The 20,286-nt window shown below is 38.9% G+C and overlaps 1 protein-coding gene across 1 annotated transcript in view; it reads left to right on the forward strand.

The window, feature by feature from the left end:
- LOC102303513 (nuclear receptor subfamily 3 group C member 1) overlaps positions 1–20,286 on the forward strand; it is a gene marked incomplete at its 5' end in the record, with an annotated part of 65,000 nt that overhangs the window by 1,130 nt on the left and 43,584 nt on the right. Inside the window, 1 exon segment of the mRNA NM_001286292.1 lies at positions 1,075–2,318. Within this exon segment, the coding sequence (NP_001273221.1) occupies positions 1,084–2,318 (1,235 nt within the window).

The following is a 20,286-nucleotide window of genomic DNA, read 5'->3' on the forward strand; positions in this document are numbered from 1 at the left end:
CAGCCACAAAAACCCCTTCATAAATCATTGGACTTCAAGCACAATACTGCAGTGCTATAGCTATTTTAGACGCTTTAAAGTGTTTATGAATGTTATATAAAGTATTCCGGAGGAAGAATGTCACCGCTGCGGCTCAAGAGCTGGAAAAGATGTAGCAGAAAAGACCCCGGCGACTTGCATTGATCAAAACATCACCGGAAATTATCCGGTCGTCACGCACGATTCGGCAGTGCGTTATTTTAAGGTTTTGACATTTACAGCGTATCAAATGGTCGACGAAGTTTACGAGCTAATATGCTGGCCTATTTGTGTTCCCTCTTTATTTTTAATATATAGTTTATTCAGGGACACCGCTGCGAAACACTCCAGACCGACCCTTGCTTTAATCGGTTTAAAACTTCTAAATTGGACTTTGAATGTATTATTTACTCGCTCCTTCTTGCAAGTGGGCAGAGGCAGTCGTTCGCGCCAGATGCCTAACGTGGTTTAGTGTCTCCCGAGTCCAACGGATGCATGTTGTTACAAACGCTCAATGGGGATCTGACGGTGCGGATACCAGTAACGCAAGTTGTCCGGGCATGTCTTAAACTTCTTTTCCCTGTTCACGGAGGAAAAGACACAGTTCCTAGAAATAGCACTCATATTTTAGTCATTTATTTCACGCAAGCCTAATAGCTCTGGTCTGATTTTGCAAGTCGGTTTTAAGTGTTCTCCCATTTGTGTGTCTGCCACATTGTTGGAGTGTGGGTGTTGGGGGAGGGGGTCATTCAGCTGCTGTCATTTATATAAAGATGAAAAATAAATAAGTAGAAGCAGAAGAGCGTAGGCAGAAGCACAGCAGCGGAACACTGCTTTTAAAGAGCGCCACTTTGTAATGCAGATGTTTTCAAACACCTGTCAGCATCAGTGATCAGTATTTCAGTAAGATTTGCTGTTTGTTTCGCTTCTTCATTATCTACTGTATGGGTCATCTCATTCAAGGCAAATTTTGTCTCTTTAGTGTGCATGTGTGTCCTTGTGTGTGTGTGTGTTGTGTTTTTGATTCACCCTGGCTGTCCTCACTGTTACCCACAGGACAAAGAAATGGATCAGGGTGGACTGAAGCGCAATGGTAATCGAGACGACGGCCTGACATTTGCGGAGATAGAAGGTACTGGTGACACACCTGGTTCACTGTTCCAGACTGCAATGCATCTGCCTGGGTCTCTGCCCCCTGCCACAGTGGCCCCCAATAGACAGGGTGGAACCAATGGCCAGGGGGAGCTTGGAGGCTTGTTTGAGTCTCATCAGCATCATGTTCTGGGTGAGGGGACAGACATGAAGGAGGGTAAAATGATTCGAATGCAGAAACAACAACAACAGCAGCAGCAACAGGATATTGGTATATTCGGCATGGGGGACAGCTTGCCATTGTTTAACCAGTGTATTTCCGATACACCCACATCTGTCATTAACACCTCAGACACTTCCGTCCTAGGCAACCTTCCTCTGCCTGACCTTTTTTCCCACCCCATAAAGACGGAAAGCATTCTTTCTCTGGACAAAGACTTGGGAACTTATAGTGGGCACACAGGCACTGGTCCATGCGATTTGGATGGCAACAGTGGCCGCCTGATTGAGGATACAGAGATTTGGCAAGATCTGGACCTTCCCAGCTCACTGCCAGAAATCAGTGCTTTTGAGTTGGATTCAGAAGTGGCACACTTGGATAACATTCTACAAGAGAGCACCGGTGGTGGCTGTCCTGTCGGTGGCTTGCCAAAGGAAATAAAGCCTCTCATGGGTAACGGAGAAAACTGTACCAGTGTTAATGGCACAAAGCAGCAACACCATGCCCTACACCCCCATCAACAACAGCAGCAGCACCACCAACTAATACATCACCAGCAACATCAGCCCCAGCATCACCAGCCTCAGGCCCTTCTCTCCACTATCATCATCAAGGAAGAGAAGGATCCTGATGAGTCTTTCATCCAAATCTGTACCCCTGGTGTGATAAAACAGGAGAAGCAGGATAATGGTTTCTGCCAGCCTCAGTGTCTCCAGAGCGGCATCAGCTCTCTCCATGGAGGAGGACCACGCCCCATGTCCTCACCTGTGAGTGTCGGCGCAGTGCCCGGCTACCACTACACAGCCAACCTGAGCTCAACAATGGACATACAAGACCAGAAGCCTTTTGACATGTACTCAAACATGCCTCTGATGGGGGATGGCTGGGCCCGGGGGAAAAGGTATGGAGAGACATCTGGGATTCAGAGCAGCGATGATGGGCCCACTCCTGTCGCGTCCTTGGCACCTTTTTCTGTTGGCTTCTCCGGGTAGGTTGAACTTTATCCCACTATGTTTGCTTTTGACTTCATTGCAACGTTTGTCGTTATTCTCAGTCATCATATGATTGGCTTTGTATTGACTCAGGAGAGTATGGCTGTGCTTTGAAAAAAGAAGTTTAATTGTAAGGAGAAGGGAAGTTGATAATGCGTTATTTGCTGCAGTCTTAGGTGTGAATTCTCTAAATACAAACTTTGAAGACTAATTACTGCTTTTTAGTCCACTAGATGGTCAATTAACTTTAGTAGTATATAAGCACAATGATTGCAGCGCTTCCTTTTCCACTGCGCTACAAAAATGTTTGTGCTGCTCACTTAGCTCCTGAAATGCTAAGTTCAGTTTGGCAACTTGACATCTCAGTCAGTTTTTTCACAACATTTAACACAATGTCCTCTAGTGTGATGATTTTTTTAACACAAAAGCACTTGAATAAGTCAGAAAAGATGCTCAGGAGCTGTTGTATGCTTCCCTGTGACATTCTTAACAGCATTTGGATGCAGGGCGTCTGGTGCTCATCACATCTGCAGACACTGCAGAGCATACTCTTAATACAGCCACTTTGCAGCACATTGTAAATCTGAATCAAGTGTAAATTAAGAGTAAACACTACATATAATATGTATGCAAGAATAGGAGACTGATATAAGAGAAATATTTTGCTGTTTTTGACGAGGCGCAAGGTGACAGTAGGGAAAGTAAGCGGTCTAACTGAAGACTTGATATGAGAAGGTGTGTGAGAATAGCCATCCAGATGAGATCTTATGTTTTCCAGTGTCACAGTATTGTGGATTCTGGATTCCAATATCTGACTAAGCTATATTGCTTAACTGTTCTCATATACGGTATCCAAGAACTATTCATTTGGTATTTTTCCTCTATTGTTTTGTTTTTGTTTTTGTTTTGCTTGTTAGAGAGCTATCGCAAAATAATCTAAACATGTCATCCCACCACAATTTATTAGAAAACGTGTTATTTGCATCTCTAAAAATGCAGTGTGCTCCTGTTTAATTTGATGGAAATGAGCGCTGTGAGAAAGATGTGTACGTGCAGCTTGGTGAGCATGAAAAGTGTCTGGTGGACACACCTCGCTTCAGCTTGGAAAGACTATCTGATAACTGAACCAACTAAGAGCGTGACATTGATAGAGGTTGAATTTTTAGTTTTATGAGTCTACATGGTTATATGTGAAAGTACAAAGATGGTGTTTGATTAATGTCTAGTAATAATGTGAGCCCGTACTGGCCTTCTTAAAGACCTGTTAAGGGATTTAGCTCAGGACAGCTGTAAACAAGTTGTATATGAACGAGTTTCAGCTATCGCTAGCTCTTTTCCGTCAGTCTGATTTTCTGTTGATCATATCTCTTTGTTCTGGTAAATAGTGCAAGTCTCAGTCTTCCCAAGCCACTGTCTTTCTCCTGTATAATAAACTGTAGTGAACTTTATTGCTAAACACGGACACAGGACTTTTGTAACCGACTTCCTGCTGTGTTGATCCCTGTTGCACCAGCATGAAGTGTGATAACGTACTGTGATGCTCTTCGGGACCTGAACACTGCAATGCAAAATCTCTTACAGTACAAACAGCTTAATGCAAAAACAAACTCACCTAACAGTCCACTGACCATGCAAGTATAACTGGACTATACGATTTATATATCCTTATTTAGCAGTTAAGCTGTTCCCATGATGTATAAATTATTTAAATCAACACTTCAGATTTACCAATGAACCAAGTGTGAAAGGTTAGATTTTTTAGTAGTGACACTTTAATTGACACTAAGCTGATTATTTTGAATGCGATTTCACATAGATGGATGATTATTTCAAAATAAAACTTTTAAATCATACACGGCTAATAATAATTCAGTATATGAAATCATTAAATATTTAAAAAAAATGTTTCATTTTGTGTTAAATTGATTTATTTTTTTATTTTTTTTTAATATGAGCAACAACCCGAAAACAAAATGAATCAGCTTTTACATGAAATAAAGTAAAGCATTAGATTTTCACAGTCAGAAGTTAAAATACTGAATTTTGAAAAATTGTTAATGATTTTATTTAGCTATATTATACAAATTTCTTTTTAGGGTCTCTGTTTTAGCTACATACTTTCTTTAAGGAATTATACACTGTGAATTATAAAAGTGGCAGGGATCAACTATAAAAAAAAAAATTAACAGTTATGCAACACAACAAAGAACAGCATAAGAAAAAAGGAACTGGTCATTCTGACTGAGTCGTTTAATACTTTAGAATTGAATAAAGATGCACTGGATAAGATAATCAAGCAAAAATTAACTTTTAGACAGTGCTGAATTTTATTTTAATAATAAATTACTAAACTTTACAATCTGCACCAAACTGCAGCAAGTCACAGGACGACCTCTCACTTAAACAACTGGAAAGAAAGTGCTCTGCTACTGGAAGGAGACACAGCTAATTCACCAAAATGTTTTATATATTTGACCTTATTAAACAAAACCGAGTGCAGAAGATTTACACTACAAAATTTTCAGGTACTTCATTTTCCAGTAAGCTTGGCTCTAAGCTCTGGCTAGCCTTAGCCACTTTCCCTTTGTTAGCTTCTTCAAATTGGGCATGTTTAGCTGGGTCTAGGTGATATAAGAGTCTCATAGGTTTGTTGTTACGAATGTTTTCATGGTGGTTCCCCTGTGGTTTACTTTGTCTTCCTCACTTACAGTTAAGAACTCGGCTCAGTCTGTGAGACTGTGAGTGTGAGAACAACTATTTGCCTGTTCTGCTGTGCATGTGCTGTGCATGCATGAAACACACTGGCTGGTAATCAGACATATGCGTGATTAACAGGGTGAAAGTGCTGAAATTTGTCCATTTCGGGTCCCTGGCCAGTCGATCGATGCGTCTCTGAAGCAGAACTGTATGTATAGAAATGTATAGTGTTGCTGTACGTTACAGTGCTTTTGCATTAGATCACATTATACTGTATTATTTCACAGCTATGTGTGTGATACATGCCATATCTTAACGGAGGGATGAAAACAGTGACTGGTGGCTATATCATATATCACATATATATCATATCAACTACAACCTTCATATCATTTAAGCCATCTAGCTGTTCTATGGGAATTTTCGACACCGTTTGAATGCAGTTTGGCCCAACCACATTTCTTGGCACAGGATTTGTGTTACATAACTGATAATCAAATAGACAAATGTTTGTTGCTGCATGCCCAGGGTAAAAGGAGGCACTTACAAGATTCATATCAATTCTAGAAATAGCATGACACACCCTCTTATTAGGAGACATTTGTTTTAACTTGTTTTAACCTGTTATACCTCCCAGTCTTCTTATTCGTGTGGTGCTAAGTTTAAAATGTTGTGAGACATGCAAAGTAAAAAAGGGTTAAAAAGCTGATATCAACTCTTCTCTGTTGCCCCGTTGCCTGCGTCAGTGTGTGTAAGAGCACGGCTGAGGATAGCAAGCTGTGTGTGTGTTTGTGTATTTGTGTGAATGTGTGTAGTGTACACAGGGAAGCTGGGAGGCCACGTGTACATATCTGCTATGGTGTGCTGCTGTCTCGCTCTCCTTACGCTGTCACTCAGTCACTTTTTTTCTCTTCACCTACTTACCCTCGCTGGCCCCCTCAAAGCTCTTTATTTAACAGAGGCATGCAAATGCTGTACACACACACAGTTGTCACGTAAACACAGACACACAGACACACAGACACACGACCACATTCATTTTAGAAGTGCAGATTGTGGTAAAGCTGAGACTTTTTTTTTTTTTTTTTGCGTGTTTTTCGCTTTTTTTTTTTTTTTTAAACAGGAAAATTATGCTTTTGTTCGACAGTTGGGTGTGTTGCGATTTGCATCATAAAGTAGTTGTTACTGTTACTGAGGACTGCAGATGCTTTGTGTTATTGTTAAGTGGTTTTCAAACTCTGTTTAAAAAAAGGAAAAAAAGTCAGCATATGTCACAGACTGTTATTTACATTTTTTTAGAAAATATATTCTGGAATCATTGCAGCACATTATATAATATAAACTTTAAGACAAGAGATTAGAGAGACCACATGTTTGACAGCATGTTTTGCAACCATGCCTTGCACACACAGTTCTGGAGCATGCATGTTAGATTTCTCATAAACTGTCAAAACCACTGTTGCTAATGCAAAACATATGTGTTACAGGGTCCAAAATAAGTGATATCTGCTATAAAGGTTGTTAGGCACAGCAATATACTGTATAGTATATAATATACCGTGCTGTGCAAAAGTCTTGAACCATTCCTTATTTCTTTATATTGTGCAAGGACAGTGGGAAACATACACGGAAATACAGAGTGTTATGCCAAAGCGTTCTCAGCCATACTGCTTCAAAAATACTGAGGTCCACCTTTTGGGAAACTCGGTTCACAACTGATAGTGATCCACTGTGGGTTTTTGTTGGGGTTTTTCAGTGTCATGCTGAGAAAAAGAGCTTTTAGAGTCAGATGGTATTGCATGGTGTATCAAAATCTGATGTTATCTTCTGCATTCATAGTTTCATCAATTTTGCATTTCAACACTCCTGGCTGAAATGCAACCCCAATCACGACAGAGCCTCCACCGTGTTTTACAGATGGCTGTAGACACTCACTGTTGTAGCTCGCTCCTGACCTTCTCTGTAGATATTCACGATTTGAACCAAAACATTCGCATTTTGATTAATTACTCCGTAAGATCTGTTGCCATTGAATTTGAATCCAGTTCCTGTGTGATTTGGCTTAGCTTAGCCTTTTCTCCAAGTTTCCTTTCCTTAAAAATGGCTTCTTAACACCTTCCTTTGAGACTATTTCTGATGAGGCTTCAGTGAACACTAGTTAACTGAAGGGCCAACTACATCAATGTGGTCCTGTGTCAGGTCTTTGTTGGATATTTTTCCAACTTTCAGATGCTGTTTATATGCTGTACATGGTTTTTACAGGCCTGCCACTTCTTCTTTTCTCTTCTACTTGACCGTTAGGTTTAAGGGTTCACTGCACACCAAGTCAAGTTTTTGGCTAATAGTCCTTTGAAAATAACATTATTGGTGGAAAAATTCTATTTTATGTCTGCCAAACTGTGTTATCGTTGGCATTTTTTATGGTTTCAGCTGAAGAAATGTGACCAAATGAAGTGTCTTTGCAACAAACGGCTTCAGACAAAGTGCCTAAAGATAAATTTTAAAATTGGTTCTGTGCTAAGTTGTCTTGAGTTAGACGCATTTTCTATGATTCATAGGTCAGTGTTAATGACCTTCAGCATGAAGAGTATTGTAAGCTATAGCAGCAGGGGAAAACACTAAATTATACTTAACCGTGTTCAAATACAGTTATTACTGATTTTTTTTTAAACCGTAATTAGTGAACTTAAATACACAGATGTCACCCGAACACCTGAAAGCAAAAAATGTTTTAAATCATACTATTAGTCTGATACTTTTTTAAAAAAAAAAACTATTTCTGTAAATTCTTCCATGCATTGTTTATATATGTAACAAGGAGAATAATAAGATGTATTAGCTCAGTTATCTGTAGTGGCTTGTGTCTAAAGATAATAATAATTATCATCATCATTACTGTAATTATCAGACTTAGGCCCAGAAGAGGGGTAACTTGAAACTGAATGACATTGATCACTTATTTATTAGCATTTGCAAACATAAGGAACTGTATGCCAAGATTCACCCTTGCTTATTTACAGAATAACAGTAATTGCGCTGAGCGTGATCAGTTTCTCGTACAGTATATTATCTTAAATAGAACTATACATTGCAAAATAACAGGATTTCTTTGTATTGCCTTGCTTAGCACTATTTACCTCACTGCAAGAAGGTTCATCTGAGGCTTTTCTGTGTCGAGGTTGCATGTTCTCCCTGTGTCTGTGTTGGATTCCTCCCACAGACCGAAGACATTCTTGTTATATAAACGGCAGGCTGGGAAACTCGAGTCAAACCGAAAACCTCTATAATTTTTAAAACGGGAACTACCAACAAAAGGTCGCGAAATTATGGCAAATACTAGGTCAACTTCACATCTGTTGTGTCAGTTCCTGTATTTCTAATCTCCGAGATAATGCCACCCTCAGTCAGCTTTGTTTGTTCAGGTTACTTAATATCTGTACAAATAGCTGTTTGATGAGCTGTATAAAACATTGCATTTCTCTGCAACTTACTGGTTGATTTATTTTAGGTACTTAGTATTAGCCAGGCAGTTCATGTGGGATCCAGGTTTCCAGGCTGAGTAATATGAAGTGTGTTGAAATGTTCTGTGATACGTTATATTAATTCACGTTAATGTTTTACAATTCTCCTCTTTCTGTTTGTCTTGCTATCTAACACTTTCTTTGGTTTTGTTTTTCCTAGTTCCCTGTGCTTCAAAGACTCACAGTCTTTGAAGCACAGGGTCAGAGTGGTGCAAAGAGCTAAACTGAGGTGTAGTCCTGTTCCAGCCAAGCTGTTTCCTTTTTGAAGACTATTTTGGTGGCTGCCAGCTTGCTGCTGTTGTCATCTTTAAATGCCTACATAGATCTTAACATGTATTAATCACTGTATATGGGAACTCTCATACAATGTCAAAGTTTTGTTTCACTTTCTGTCTCTGAAATGACTAGTCTGCGCTGGGAAATTCAGATTTTTCCTTTGAGTATTGCTTCCTTCTCTTCCTGTATTTTTACATTTTCTTTTTCACAAGAACCGTTGTTGAAAAGGCTTTTGTTTCAGCCAGATTTATTTGGAAAATGTTTGTGGGCTTTCCAATTTATAATAGAATTTTTGGATGATTGGACACTCACTGACTTCTTAGATTTACTTTTAATCTGAGAAGCTTTGTATGCACAACACCCACCAACATACTTAATTGATCAGACAAAGACTCAGAAATGCCTCGTTACTCATTGTGAGATGATTGTGCATTGTGAACAAAGCTAGCTGGGCAGGGGAACATTTTTTGGTATAGAATACCTGTACTCCGAAAAGATTCTTGTCGTATTCTCAATAACCTATTCTTAGTAATGTAATGACTATCATCACCGCGATTCAAAATTCCTGAGAGTGCATAGCTGTCTCTGTCACATGTCTAACCTCTCCCTTCTTTTGATGACTAACCTACCAATGCAAACTACAGTAGCTGAACCTGGAAAAACTGGAGGGAGATGGTAATGGGGCTTGTTTGTGACACTTTATGTCCTTCTTGGCGATGCTTTCGCGAACGTTTTAAAATCGTAATACATGCGAAAGCACCAGGTTCTGGTAACCGTATGAGACAGACCAAATGGCAAAAGCTATAGGCACTGGAAATGTCTACATGCTGCAAATAGAATCACAAGGTTTTCCACAGGAAATTGGTTTGTGGAGGTGGTGAGCAAAGTACCACCACTTCATTTAGCACCCCCGTCACCCGCACACTAAAAACATCCCCTAGCATGCAAGTATACATTTGGGTGACAGGTTAGAGAAAGAAGCCAACAGTCTTAATGATAATGACAGTGGGAGTGCTGGGTGGTGGCTGTCTGATATAATGCTGAATCTTTCAGGGTGATTTGAAATGCTGCATTAAATCGTTTTATATAAATTTTTGTGCTCCTTACGCATATCCTAACTTCTCAGCTGTCAATTGACTTTACCAAACTTTGTACTGCAACATAGGATTTAACCTGTTGTTCAGAGCCTGAATCACAGAAATCCTGATGCATTTCCTCATCCATTTCTCAAAATCAGATTAGTAACACATTAACTGCATACTTTCCTCAGTTGCGTTATGCTAGCTATGTTTCCCGTTAAAGGGGAGTTCACTTTGTTTTGCATTCCTAAAAAATCTCAGCATTTGATAATGGTTTGCCAACACAAATGTCACAGGCATTAAAAAAAAAGTTGTATTTTTGACTGAAGCTGAACATTGACAATTATTAAACAAGTATTAAACATTATGACATCATCCCTATCTACTGCATCTGTTACCTCTCTCTACAGTCTTTGTGCATTTCTCTCTTTACATAACTCTGTCGCCTTCAAATTGCAAAACAAACACAGGAAAATTGGGGAATTTTGGAGACCAGTAGAAAGTTCAGCATAAAAATTATAATTGGACTTTGTAGGCATTGTAAATAGTAAATGACGTGTCATAACTTGTTTTCTTATTGATGAGTCGAGTTGGAGGAATTTCCTGCTCGTCGCCGAATAAAAAAAAGATAAAAAAAATTCTCAGAGCAGTGTGGGCACTGTGCCATAGTGTGCTCTTTCGGTTCTGAGAGTGAGAGTTATTGGATTTGTTTGTTTGTGAGATATTTTTGTAGCTGTGTTGCTTTTGTGCTGCCTGTCTGCCTAAATGTGGGTCATCTAGTCTGTGATAACCTTTAATCCAGTCTTCCTGACTCAACGAGAGGCGGTTAAACTCTAGAGGGAATACAAATGTCTCCTGTGTCGACACAGTTGTTTTTTCAGTGTTACTGCCCGGATTAAAACTCGCCTAGGTGCAGCACGGTTCGACTGCCAAATTTCTGTTAATTTTTTACAGCAGAAGCAAAAGGTGGAGCACGCTTGAAGTTTGGGTTCAGCTTGGTCAGCGTTTTTCTGTCTAGACAAGATTCATAATTCCTGTTAATGTAACTGACTTGTGCTTTATTGATCCTTCTTATCTTGCATCGTAAAAATTTAAGGGTAATTTAAAATCTGTATTTCAGCACATTTATATTTCACTAGGAATAGGCTTCAATTTTGATAAGATTTAAACTGAATTATACGTCATTCAACAGGGTTGAACTGGATCTCTTGCTCCTTCTTTTGTATCTCTTTGAGGATCACTTTTCGAGAATGCTGTATAAATAAATTAAGACTCCTTTGTTTGTAACTGTATACACTATTTAGATATGAGAAACTAGATTACTCTTCAGCAGGGCTGCTGTTCTTTTATTCCAAGGTGGGAAAAAACTTTGAACACCATTTTAACTTTGGGATTTTTATATTTACCTACATTCAGTTTTTAACATCTCAGATATATTTAATTCTATTTATTTATATAATAATTAGCAGCATAGAAACATTGATTTATGAGTTGAGCTGTTTTTTTCTTTGTTTTTTTATTTACTTTTTTTACCGTACAATAAAATATTGTAGTACGGTATTTGTCATAAACTAACTTTGTCATTAACTAAATTTTAACTGATGTAAGTTTATCAAATGTTATCTTATCCAATCTTATCTACTTATGCAAAAACTGCTAAAACAAATTCCCCCAAACTTAAGGGAGAGGTGGGGGAAAGGGCAGAGGAAAATCCTAATAACCCTCAAGCTGTTTGAGCTTATCATGCTTACGCCGTTTCTTTTATCTATGCCAGATATTCTAAAAGATTCTAACATAGTTTAATCATGATTTCTATGCAAAATGAATTTTCAGCATCACAGTTCCTCCATATTTTTATGCCATACTCTGGTGGTTTAGACTGAAAACAATTTGCACCTGCCTCTGAAAACTGCCAGCTGTTTATCTGCCAATTTGATATCTAAATTTGAATTTAAGTCTGTTAGCCGTGGTTCACAGCAAAGCGTTATAATCTTCTGATCAGAAGTATGCAATTACAATAAAATTAAAGCCTGTGATGTTGAACATATATTTGACCCCACTCGTTTTTTTATTGTTGTTGCTGAACCAGTTGTTTTAGTAGCGCATATATCGTAAATGACCTCATTAGGTCACTCAAAAGCGAAGTTTGGAGGCAGATCAGAAACAAATTCATTAAAATTACAACACTTTCATATTTTATGGTATATGCACTCTTCGAATACCTTTCAAGCATTACAGTAAAATGCATTTTATTGTATTTTATTATCTTAGACCTACCAATAAACATTTTTCTTAACGTTTACATGTAGTGATGCACGCAATCTATTTCCTAAAAAGTATATTTACATCTTTGGACTTAGTATTCTCAGCTCTCTTTGCCACATGCATACAAAGTGTAATGTATGAGGTTGCCAAGGACCTTGTCCCATAGGCCCGTCAATTATTTACCTAACCAAGGTTACTGTACATGTGGAGGCAAACATTCTCTCCCTGAAGCCTTTGTTCAGACTTGCACTTGTGTAGTCTCGCATTTCATTCCAGCTTTGAGGGAAAACTTGACAATGGCCCCGCTTAAAACACTATTAAGGAAATTAACAAGTTACTCCTGGTGACTAACTTGTAGGGCTGCATGATTTTGCATAAAATGAGAATCACGATTTTTTGGCTTAGAATTGAGATCACGATTCTCTCACGATTTTCTTTTCCAATATAAATATTTATTGCACTTATTAACTGCACATCAACTTTGTAACAGTTGAAACTGAACATAAAAACAATAAATAAACATAAAAACAACAAATGTCTCACGTTTTGTGGTTGCCGCAAAATGTTGTACTGCTTGAAATTCCATCTCCACCGTTGCTCGACACTGCGTGAATAGAGCAGGTAGTGCAACAATAGAAAAATAGTTGCGGGACAGCACTGTGTAGCGTTTGTCTAGGGTGTTGGATCATTTTCCTAAATCCCTCGTTTTGCACAGTGTTGATGGGAGCCATATCTTTGGTCAGGTGATAAGTGATAGCCTCCGTAATTTCTTTGTGCCTGCGGGAGTTCGACGTGTATAAGGAAGCGCTGTATAAGGTTCCCGTTATTGATGTTTGGGTGGTTGACCGGGACGGATTTTCTCCTGTCACTTTCTCGTCATCCCTGACGTGCTCTCCGTTGTTTTTTCCCTGCTAATTTTAGCATCACACGGCACAGCTTCTGTATCACGTGGTATAAGGCTCCGCCCTTGTCATTTGTTGAGCAGGAAGAGTGAGCGCTTGTTTTCATGCAGATTACGTCCCGGATCAAAATGCGGTACAAGTCGTCGTCTTTTTTTTTTTTTTTTTTTTTTTTTTTTTTTTTAATCGTTGTCATTTGGAAATGAGATCGCACATAAGTATGAATCGAGATCGCGATTTTCTAACGATTAATGTGCAGCCCTACTAACTGTGATCATGCGATTGTAGAAATGCTGCTACATTCTTAAATTCAGCTTTAGGTTGAGATGACACACCAATATTAAGAACTGATTGCATACTCATAATCGGTGTGTTTATTTGCATTGTTTCTGAGCAAACTAAAAGCATTTTGCAAGAGTCCTAATTTCTTTTGCAACCACTAAATAAGCATGTTTTGAAGTTAGTTCGATTCTGACCACAGGTTGTCTGATAAGTCAGCAGCAAGTGTGGATGAAACTGCAGCTTGTGATAGTAAAACTGTACTGAATGGATGGAGTTATGCTGATCCGGCATGTGTTTTACAGGGACGTGCAGAGAGGTTTAAAGGGGCGGGTGCTCAAAGTTAAAAAGGGGCACATTGAACCATGCTGAATAACAACAACACACATTCATCAAGAATCTAATATGGGAAGGGCAGGGCTGTGTTGATCTGAGACTGTAGACATTAAAAAGTCCACAGGAGAGATGGTAGCTGATTAAACAAGTGTCATGAGATAATAACAAAATGCAAAGATTGGTGACAGCGCTTGGAACCATAAGGCAACGAAAAAACTGTGACATAAACTCGGCTCTGCCTGTGAATCACTCTTTGCTTCTCTTCTTCCTTCCATCCCATCATTTCATATATCACTCTCCACTTGCTGTCTATCTGAGAACAAGGCACAACTTGCTATTGCAATAAACTATAATCTAATTATCCACACCTAACAACTCTTGCACTTAATCTATAATAAAATGATGACAGAAAAATGTTATAGCACTGCCTTTAGTAGCCTCACACAGCTCCTACTGTTTCCTCCTCATGTCCTTACCAGCCATGTCTGCACAATGTTATATCATGAGTAATATTTTTTTAAATCCAGCTAAATAAAACACACACATGCACACACAGTGACATTTTAGACCTTCTTCAGAATACTGTATATACTATGGGCATCCTTACATTATTATTTATTACTAGAGCTACAATAATAAAGCAATGAGGAGGGGGAAGTAATAAATATGAAATAATGTATTTATGATGATTCCATTTGTTTCACTATCCACTCTGTGCAGGGCAAAGCTTATTACATTTTTAAACTGTAGAGATACAATCATTTTACTGCTGTAAAATCCAATTTTGTCTTATTTAAAATATAAATCTAATATAATCTGCTTCTTAATGTATGTTCTTTAAAATACAGCGTGTGTTTTTTAATATATTATAATTATAATAATTATTATGTGGACATGCATATTAGATCGTTTTTTAGTGAAATATAATCCCTCCAGAAAGGCAGGAAATGCCCGGAAACTTACTTTAAAACTAAATATGTTCCCTAAAACGGTGACAGAGCTACAGACCCATGACAGCCTTACACAGGTAGCCAGCAGCTATGACCAGCACTACTTGTGCAGTTAATAAAAGGACAGGTAATGTTTGTCGCGCTGTTGCACACACAGCACGCTCGTTTGTTTCAGTTCGTCAGTTGCAACAAGACAGCTTACCAACGTGTACGTAATAAGCTAATACTCCTGTGTGCTACACACTACAGTGTGCGCTGTACACCTACTTACTGGTTTTGTCGCATCAGTCTGTGTCTCTGAGTTAACTTGTGTTTCTCCTACAGCTCCGGACCGCAAAAAATGCGCGTGCTCTTTGTGAGCTCGTTCCCGGCTCGTAACCAGCGCGTTCTGCCGTCGAGGGCGATCATTGGTTAAATGTGATCATGTGACTGATGCAAGCCAGATCCTTTTATTTAGCAAAACTATGATTAATAGTTAAATATTATTGTTGAGGGGCACAGACAGGACTCCGCACGCACACACACATAAAATAAATAAATAAATAAAAAAAATTTAAAAGTTGCCTCAACAAAAGGGCACTTTGGGCACTCATCAGGAAAGGGGCGGGTGCTCAAGCCCCTCTAGCCCCCCCCTCTGCACGTCCCTGTGTTTGTATCAGCGCTGGTCGTATCGAACAGGCGTAGACTTTGTTTATCATCCTGACTAAACAAGCAGCTGATTGAACGACTGGTTGGTGAGTGCGTTTATCACTGGCTGGTGTTTGTGCAGGACACATTGGGGGGGGAGACACAATGGTAGATCTATCTGTTTCAAACAATCAAATCTGCTCAGTTTGAATTGAACTAAAGCACTTTAAAAAGAAATTATAAATTCACATAATAACAACCATAACAGTAGAGTACATTTATGGAATAACTGAGTAAAGATGGGGCAAAATATCAGTACAGCAACACAATATATCTCTTCCTATTCCAATACCATTATTAATGCACTGGTCCAGTATCAGTTGTTCTGAATTATTTGCTAATATGTCATGCATTTGTCTGAGGATATTGACCTACCTCTCAGACACTCTTATTTCATCATTTAAAATAGAAGCCCCCGTGTGTCTGGAGGTTATGTATTTTCCGCACAGCTACTGGTAAGGCCAGTCTACTATTTTTAAAGGTGCTTTAGCTTGTTGTGATGATGTTACATTGTGCCAGTTTTGTGTTGCCAAAGCAATGTTAGAAATAGACCTGTGTGCTGGAAGAAGCATGCCAGCCATGCCGTTTATTGTGTCTCTATTGACATGAGTCAACAGCACATAAGATTTTTAAAGCTTATGCTTTTTTTAGGTTGTTGTCAAATCACTAACCTGCCCATGGCAGGGGTTATTTTGAGGGGGGAAAAAATCGCACAGGCATTAATTCACCATCAGTGCATTTTGCATTCACCAGTGTTTTGGTTTATGGAAGTTAGCATGTTAACTCGCCTCAGTTACACAGGCCTAGACCATCTGGCAGTCACCAGTTGCTAAGGAAAAAGAGTGTATACTGGTTGAAGAATGGTGGCTGGAAGTTTCGCACAGCTGGTGTGAATTTGTTTGCAAAGAGGTGCACAATGCTGTACGAAAAAACCTTCTTGCAATTTGCTCTGCTGGGGTGTTGACAGGGCATCACTGACCAATTGCCGGGCATGTGAGACTGAGGCCTTTATTGCATGTTGGCAATCTGAGTTTACAGTTAGCTGAAAGCATTGCTGTGCCTTAATCTCAATGTGCCACCAGTAAGACTGAACACTTCTAAGAACAGTTTAGCAGTTTTGGTATTTACTAATGAGCTGTAGTGACTGAAAGCCCAGAAGGGCTTCTTCTGTTTTTTGTGTGTGTCTCTGGTCTTACTGCATATGCATTTGCAGGAATTTTCTCTTTCAGGTTTGCTGCTTGTAGTTCACTGAAAGTTGTGCCAAATTTAGTGATGTGAAAAAGGACGTTTTATTTTGCACCTGTTGTGCCTGTGATAGTAGTTGTTAGGAGGATTAATACAGTTGGAATGCCAGAGGCTGATGTTATCAGGACGAGAGCAAACCTCGGGGTGAATGATGGATGTCAAAGCTGTGCGCCAAAGCTTAAACTCCTGCAGGCTCTTCACTGAGTGAAGAGCTTAATAATGCTGGTACTTTTGTGTATCAGAGCAGAACTTATCGAAACGGAATCAAAGTTAGCATAGATTGTCAGTTAAAAGGGAAAGCCCCAACACAAGTCGCTTTTTATAGCACACTGGAGGGTTTTCAGTATTTTAGGTTGTTGTGAAAACCACAATTGGCAGAGCTAATGGAAGACTCTGTTTGCTGGCATTTTTATTGTAAATTACAATATTAGATCACCCCCTAGAACTTCAACTTACCCTCTGGACATTTTAGTGATTGTGGCCTAAGTAACAGTGCTTTGTAGTCTTATTTGTCAGTCATGTGTCATGTTGTCATTTGTAGTCTTACTAGACCTTAAGTGGCTCTTTCAACATTTTACATACAGTGCTTAACGCATTTATTAGACCACCTGTCATAAAAACAAGAAAACACTAAACATAGTAATAATGTTATTATAGTAAATAACTATAATAACTGTAATTTGACGTCTCTACTCAAAATATTATTGATGATAATAATAATAATAATGATAATAATAATAATAATAATGTGCCTTACCTTTTTTTTTCCTGCTTTCAATCAAATTAATTGATAACAACATTATATTTTTTCTTACAAATATCATTTTGGTTAAACAATTTTAGCATATTGGTGGATTAACCATTAAAGAAGCATAAAAAATGATAACTGGTAATTACCAATACTGTTGAGGTTTTAGGGTTCCTGTGTCATGAACCTTGGGTGGTGGTATAATAAATGTGTTAAACACTGTACACTTAAGTTGCAATTCAAAATGACCGCTGAATCCAAAGATTGAATTCAAAACATTTCACCTCTGTTCTAAGTTTTTTTTTATTTCTATATTTTTTGCATGATGCATACCTCTGTTGGGTGGCAGTAGTTCAGGTGGTAGAACAGGTTATCCACTTATTGGGAGGTTGGTGGTTCGATCCCTGGCATGCTCCAGTGCATGCCAATGAGATGTGAATGTGTCTGTCTGCATGCGTGTGACCTTGTGTGAATGTTTGACAGAAGCATAGAAGTGCTTGTGGAAATATGGGTGAATGAAGCATGTTTTATAAAGTGGTTTGAGTGCTCAGGAGTAGAAAAGCGCTATATAAGAGCAAGTCTGCTGCACAAGAGTCTACTTGCCACAACCTCCATATACCCTCAAGACAGATCAAGCTTTTTTGTACTGTGCTTTTTAAAAACAGAGTAATTAACAAACATTAAGGCTGTGTAACCAGCTCTAGCCCACACATCATACCCTTGTTCGTTTCCGTCTGACTCTCTCTCTCTCTTCTTTGATGTCGCCTACTTTGACTGTCTTCTTTTATAAAGGTTTCCTTTTACACTTTAAGTTTCTTTCTATGCCGTTGCCTTCATTTTCTGTCCCTGCTCGGCCCCGACGTTTGATTTCAAATCCTCCACTGCACTCAGTCGACAGTAGAAATCATTAAGCAGATTACACGCCTTCAGTACTGTGGCAGTAATTTCAAAGGTAAAGGAAAACTGTGGTCACCGCACGCCAAGGCACCCTTGAAAACAAGAGTTTGATTCTCTGCAGGAGGGAATGAAGTAGCAAAGACTACTTTATCCATTTCTCACACTTTCAGACATACTGAGCAGGTTAATAGATCGCCAGCAATAAATCACCTACTTGACATTTACTGCAACAGTAAGGTGTGGATCAATTACCTTCACTCTCTGTGTTAAACTGAGAAGACTGTGGGCTTGTATGAGAAAGTTATACTATATTTCCTAAATAGGACACAACTAAAAATTAGATTTTTGGGTCAGATACCTACTGAATTGGGCTCCAACAGTAGCCTAATTTCATTGCTAATATGTTTCCATTATTCAATTCCTTTTTATTTATTATAAAAGTTACATTTTCTGTTTTTACTGGCAAAGTAGAGGCTGTTCTGCCAATGGTTTGAGTGAAAGTAAATAAATTCCTTGCTGCTTTGAAGTGGTGCTAGGCCACTGTAGCAGGAAGAATCATATATTACTGCGGTCATCACTCTTCTCTATAGATCAGTCATCAGCTCTAAATTTAGAATAGTGGCCTTGGTTTCTCAGGCACAGTGATTCAGGTTATTCCATCATAACATAACAGCAGTGCATCAACTCTGAGATTTGTCGCAGGCATTTTGAGAAAAGTATCCCGGTATGGACTGCTTGGGTTTGGAAAATCCTGCATATTTCAGTTACCCAGCAGCTGGACTGGTGCAGGTTGCCTGCTTAGCCCATAGCTGTTAACATTAAAGGACCTCATTCTACCAAAGCTGGAGTTTGAATAATCTAGAATGGCAGTTATCCTCTCAGTTATGTAGACTCAAAGCTACATGTTTGTCTCATGTAATGTTATGTGACAGATCTTGATAAAATGTCTTACTTTTCTTTATCCCCATCCAATTGTAGAGTAGTTGTATGACAAGAACGAACAAGTACAGGTTTACTTGACTTGAATGCTTTTGCATTTGTACACCGCATGCTGATCAGGACCGCAAAGGTACACTTTGATTCGGGTTCTGAATTAATTTAAAGAACTTTTGGTCTTAACTTTCATTTAATCTTGTGTCATCTCTTGTAAGAGAAAGCAAAATGCTGTGGCAACTATATCTGGAGGTATGCACTCATTCAGATGCGAAGTGAAACATGCGTTTTTCTGTCCTGGCTGAAACAGACTGACAGAATGCTCTTGTTTCTTGCATTCGGTGCAAGATCATTCTGCCTTACTTGCTAGTACTTTCGATATGTTTGAATTTGTTCTTGGGCAAATTCAACCCCCCCCCCCCTTTATATCTGGTTCTTTGTGTTCTTTTGCTAACACTTGGAAACCAGCCAGTAGTTTTATGTAACCACTTTTTTGCAGCAGACAGTTGCATTGAATTGTTAGTTTGGTGCAACCTTCTTATGCATGCTTTGAAGTGCACCACAGAATACCATTATTATATGCAAGTGGATTTTTCCTTTATGCATTACATGCATCATCCATCCAGTGCTAGTCAACTATGGATGATAAACTCTCATGAATTTTGATGCATAATGCCTATTTAGCAATTTAATAGTACAGTTATTTCACATTGTAGTAGAGTTACGTTGTGATGGAAGATCTTCTCTCGCTGTGGGTAAAACTGCCACAACTTTCCTATCCAGCCTCTATAAAAAGACACGTTAGTAAGAGATGTAATAATGTAATGATGGCTAGTTTAAATTAATCATCCCTTGGTTAAGAGCTATAGGACATGAAATCAGTTGTATTTCCTCTTGATTGGCAGTAATATGTAAGAAAAGCACTGACAAATTGTCTACTGTGAGTAATGTTCTTTTCCTCCTTTTCTTTCTGCCTGTAAATACAGGTCTCCTTAATTCTATTCTGTTCCTCCTTTTAACTGTCATCAACATGGGAGCTGGGCGATGAAGAAGGGGAGGAGTCTAGCTCTACTGTAAATGGGCCATAATCCAGCTGGGCCAAACTCTGCCTCTATATCTGACTGCAGCTTTCTCTCCCGTGGCTTTTCTCAC

The sequence above is a fragment of the Haplochromis burtoni genome, unplaced genomic scaffold, assembly GCF_018398535.1.
Source record: "Haplochromis burtoni strain Fernald_Lab_line unplaced genomic scaffold, NCSU_Asbu1 Contig_395, whole genome shotgun sequence".
NCBI classification, from domain to species: Eukaryota; Metazoa; Chordata; class Actinopteri; order Cichliformes; family Cichlidae; genus Haplochromis; species Haplochromis burtoni.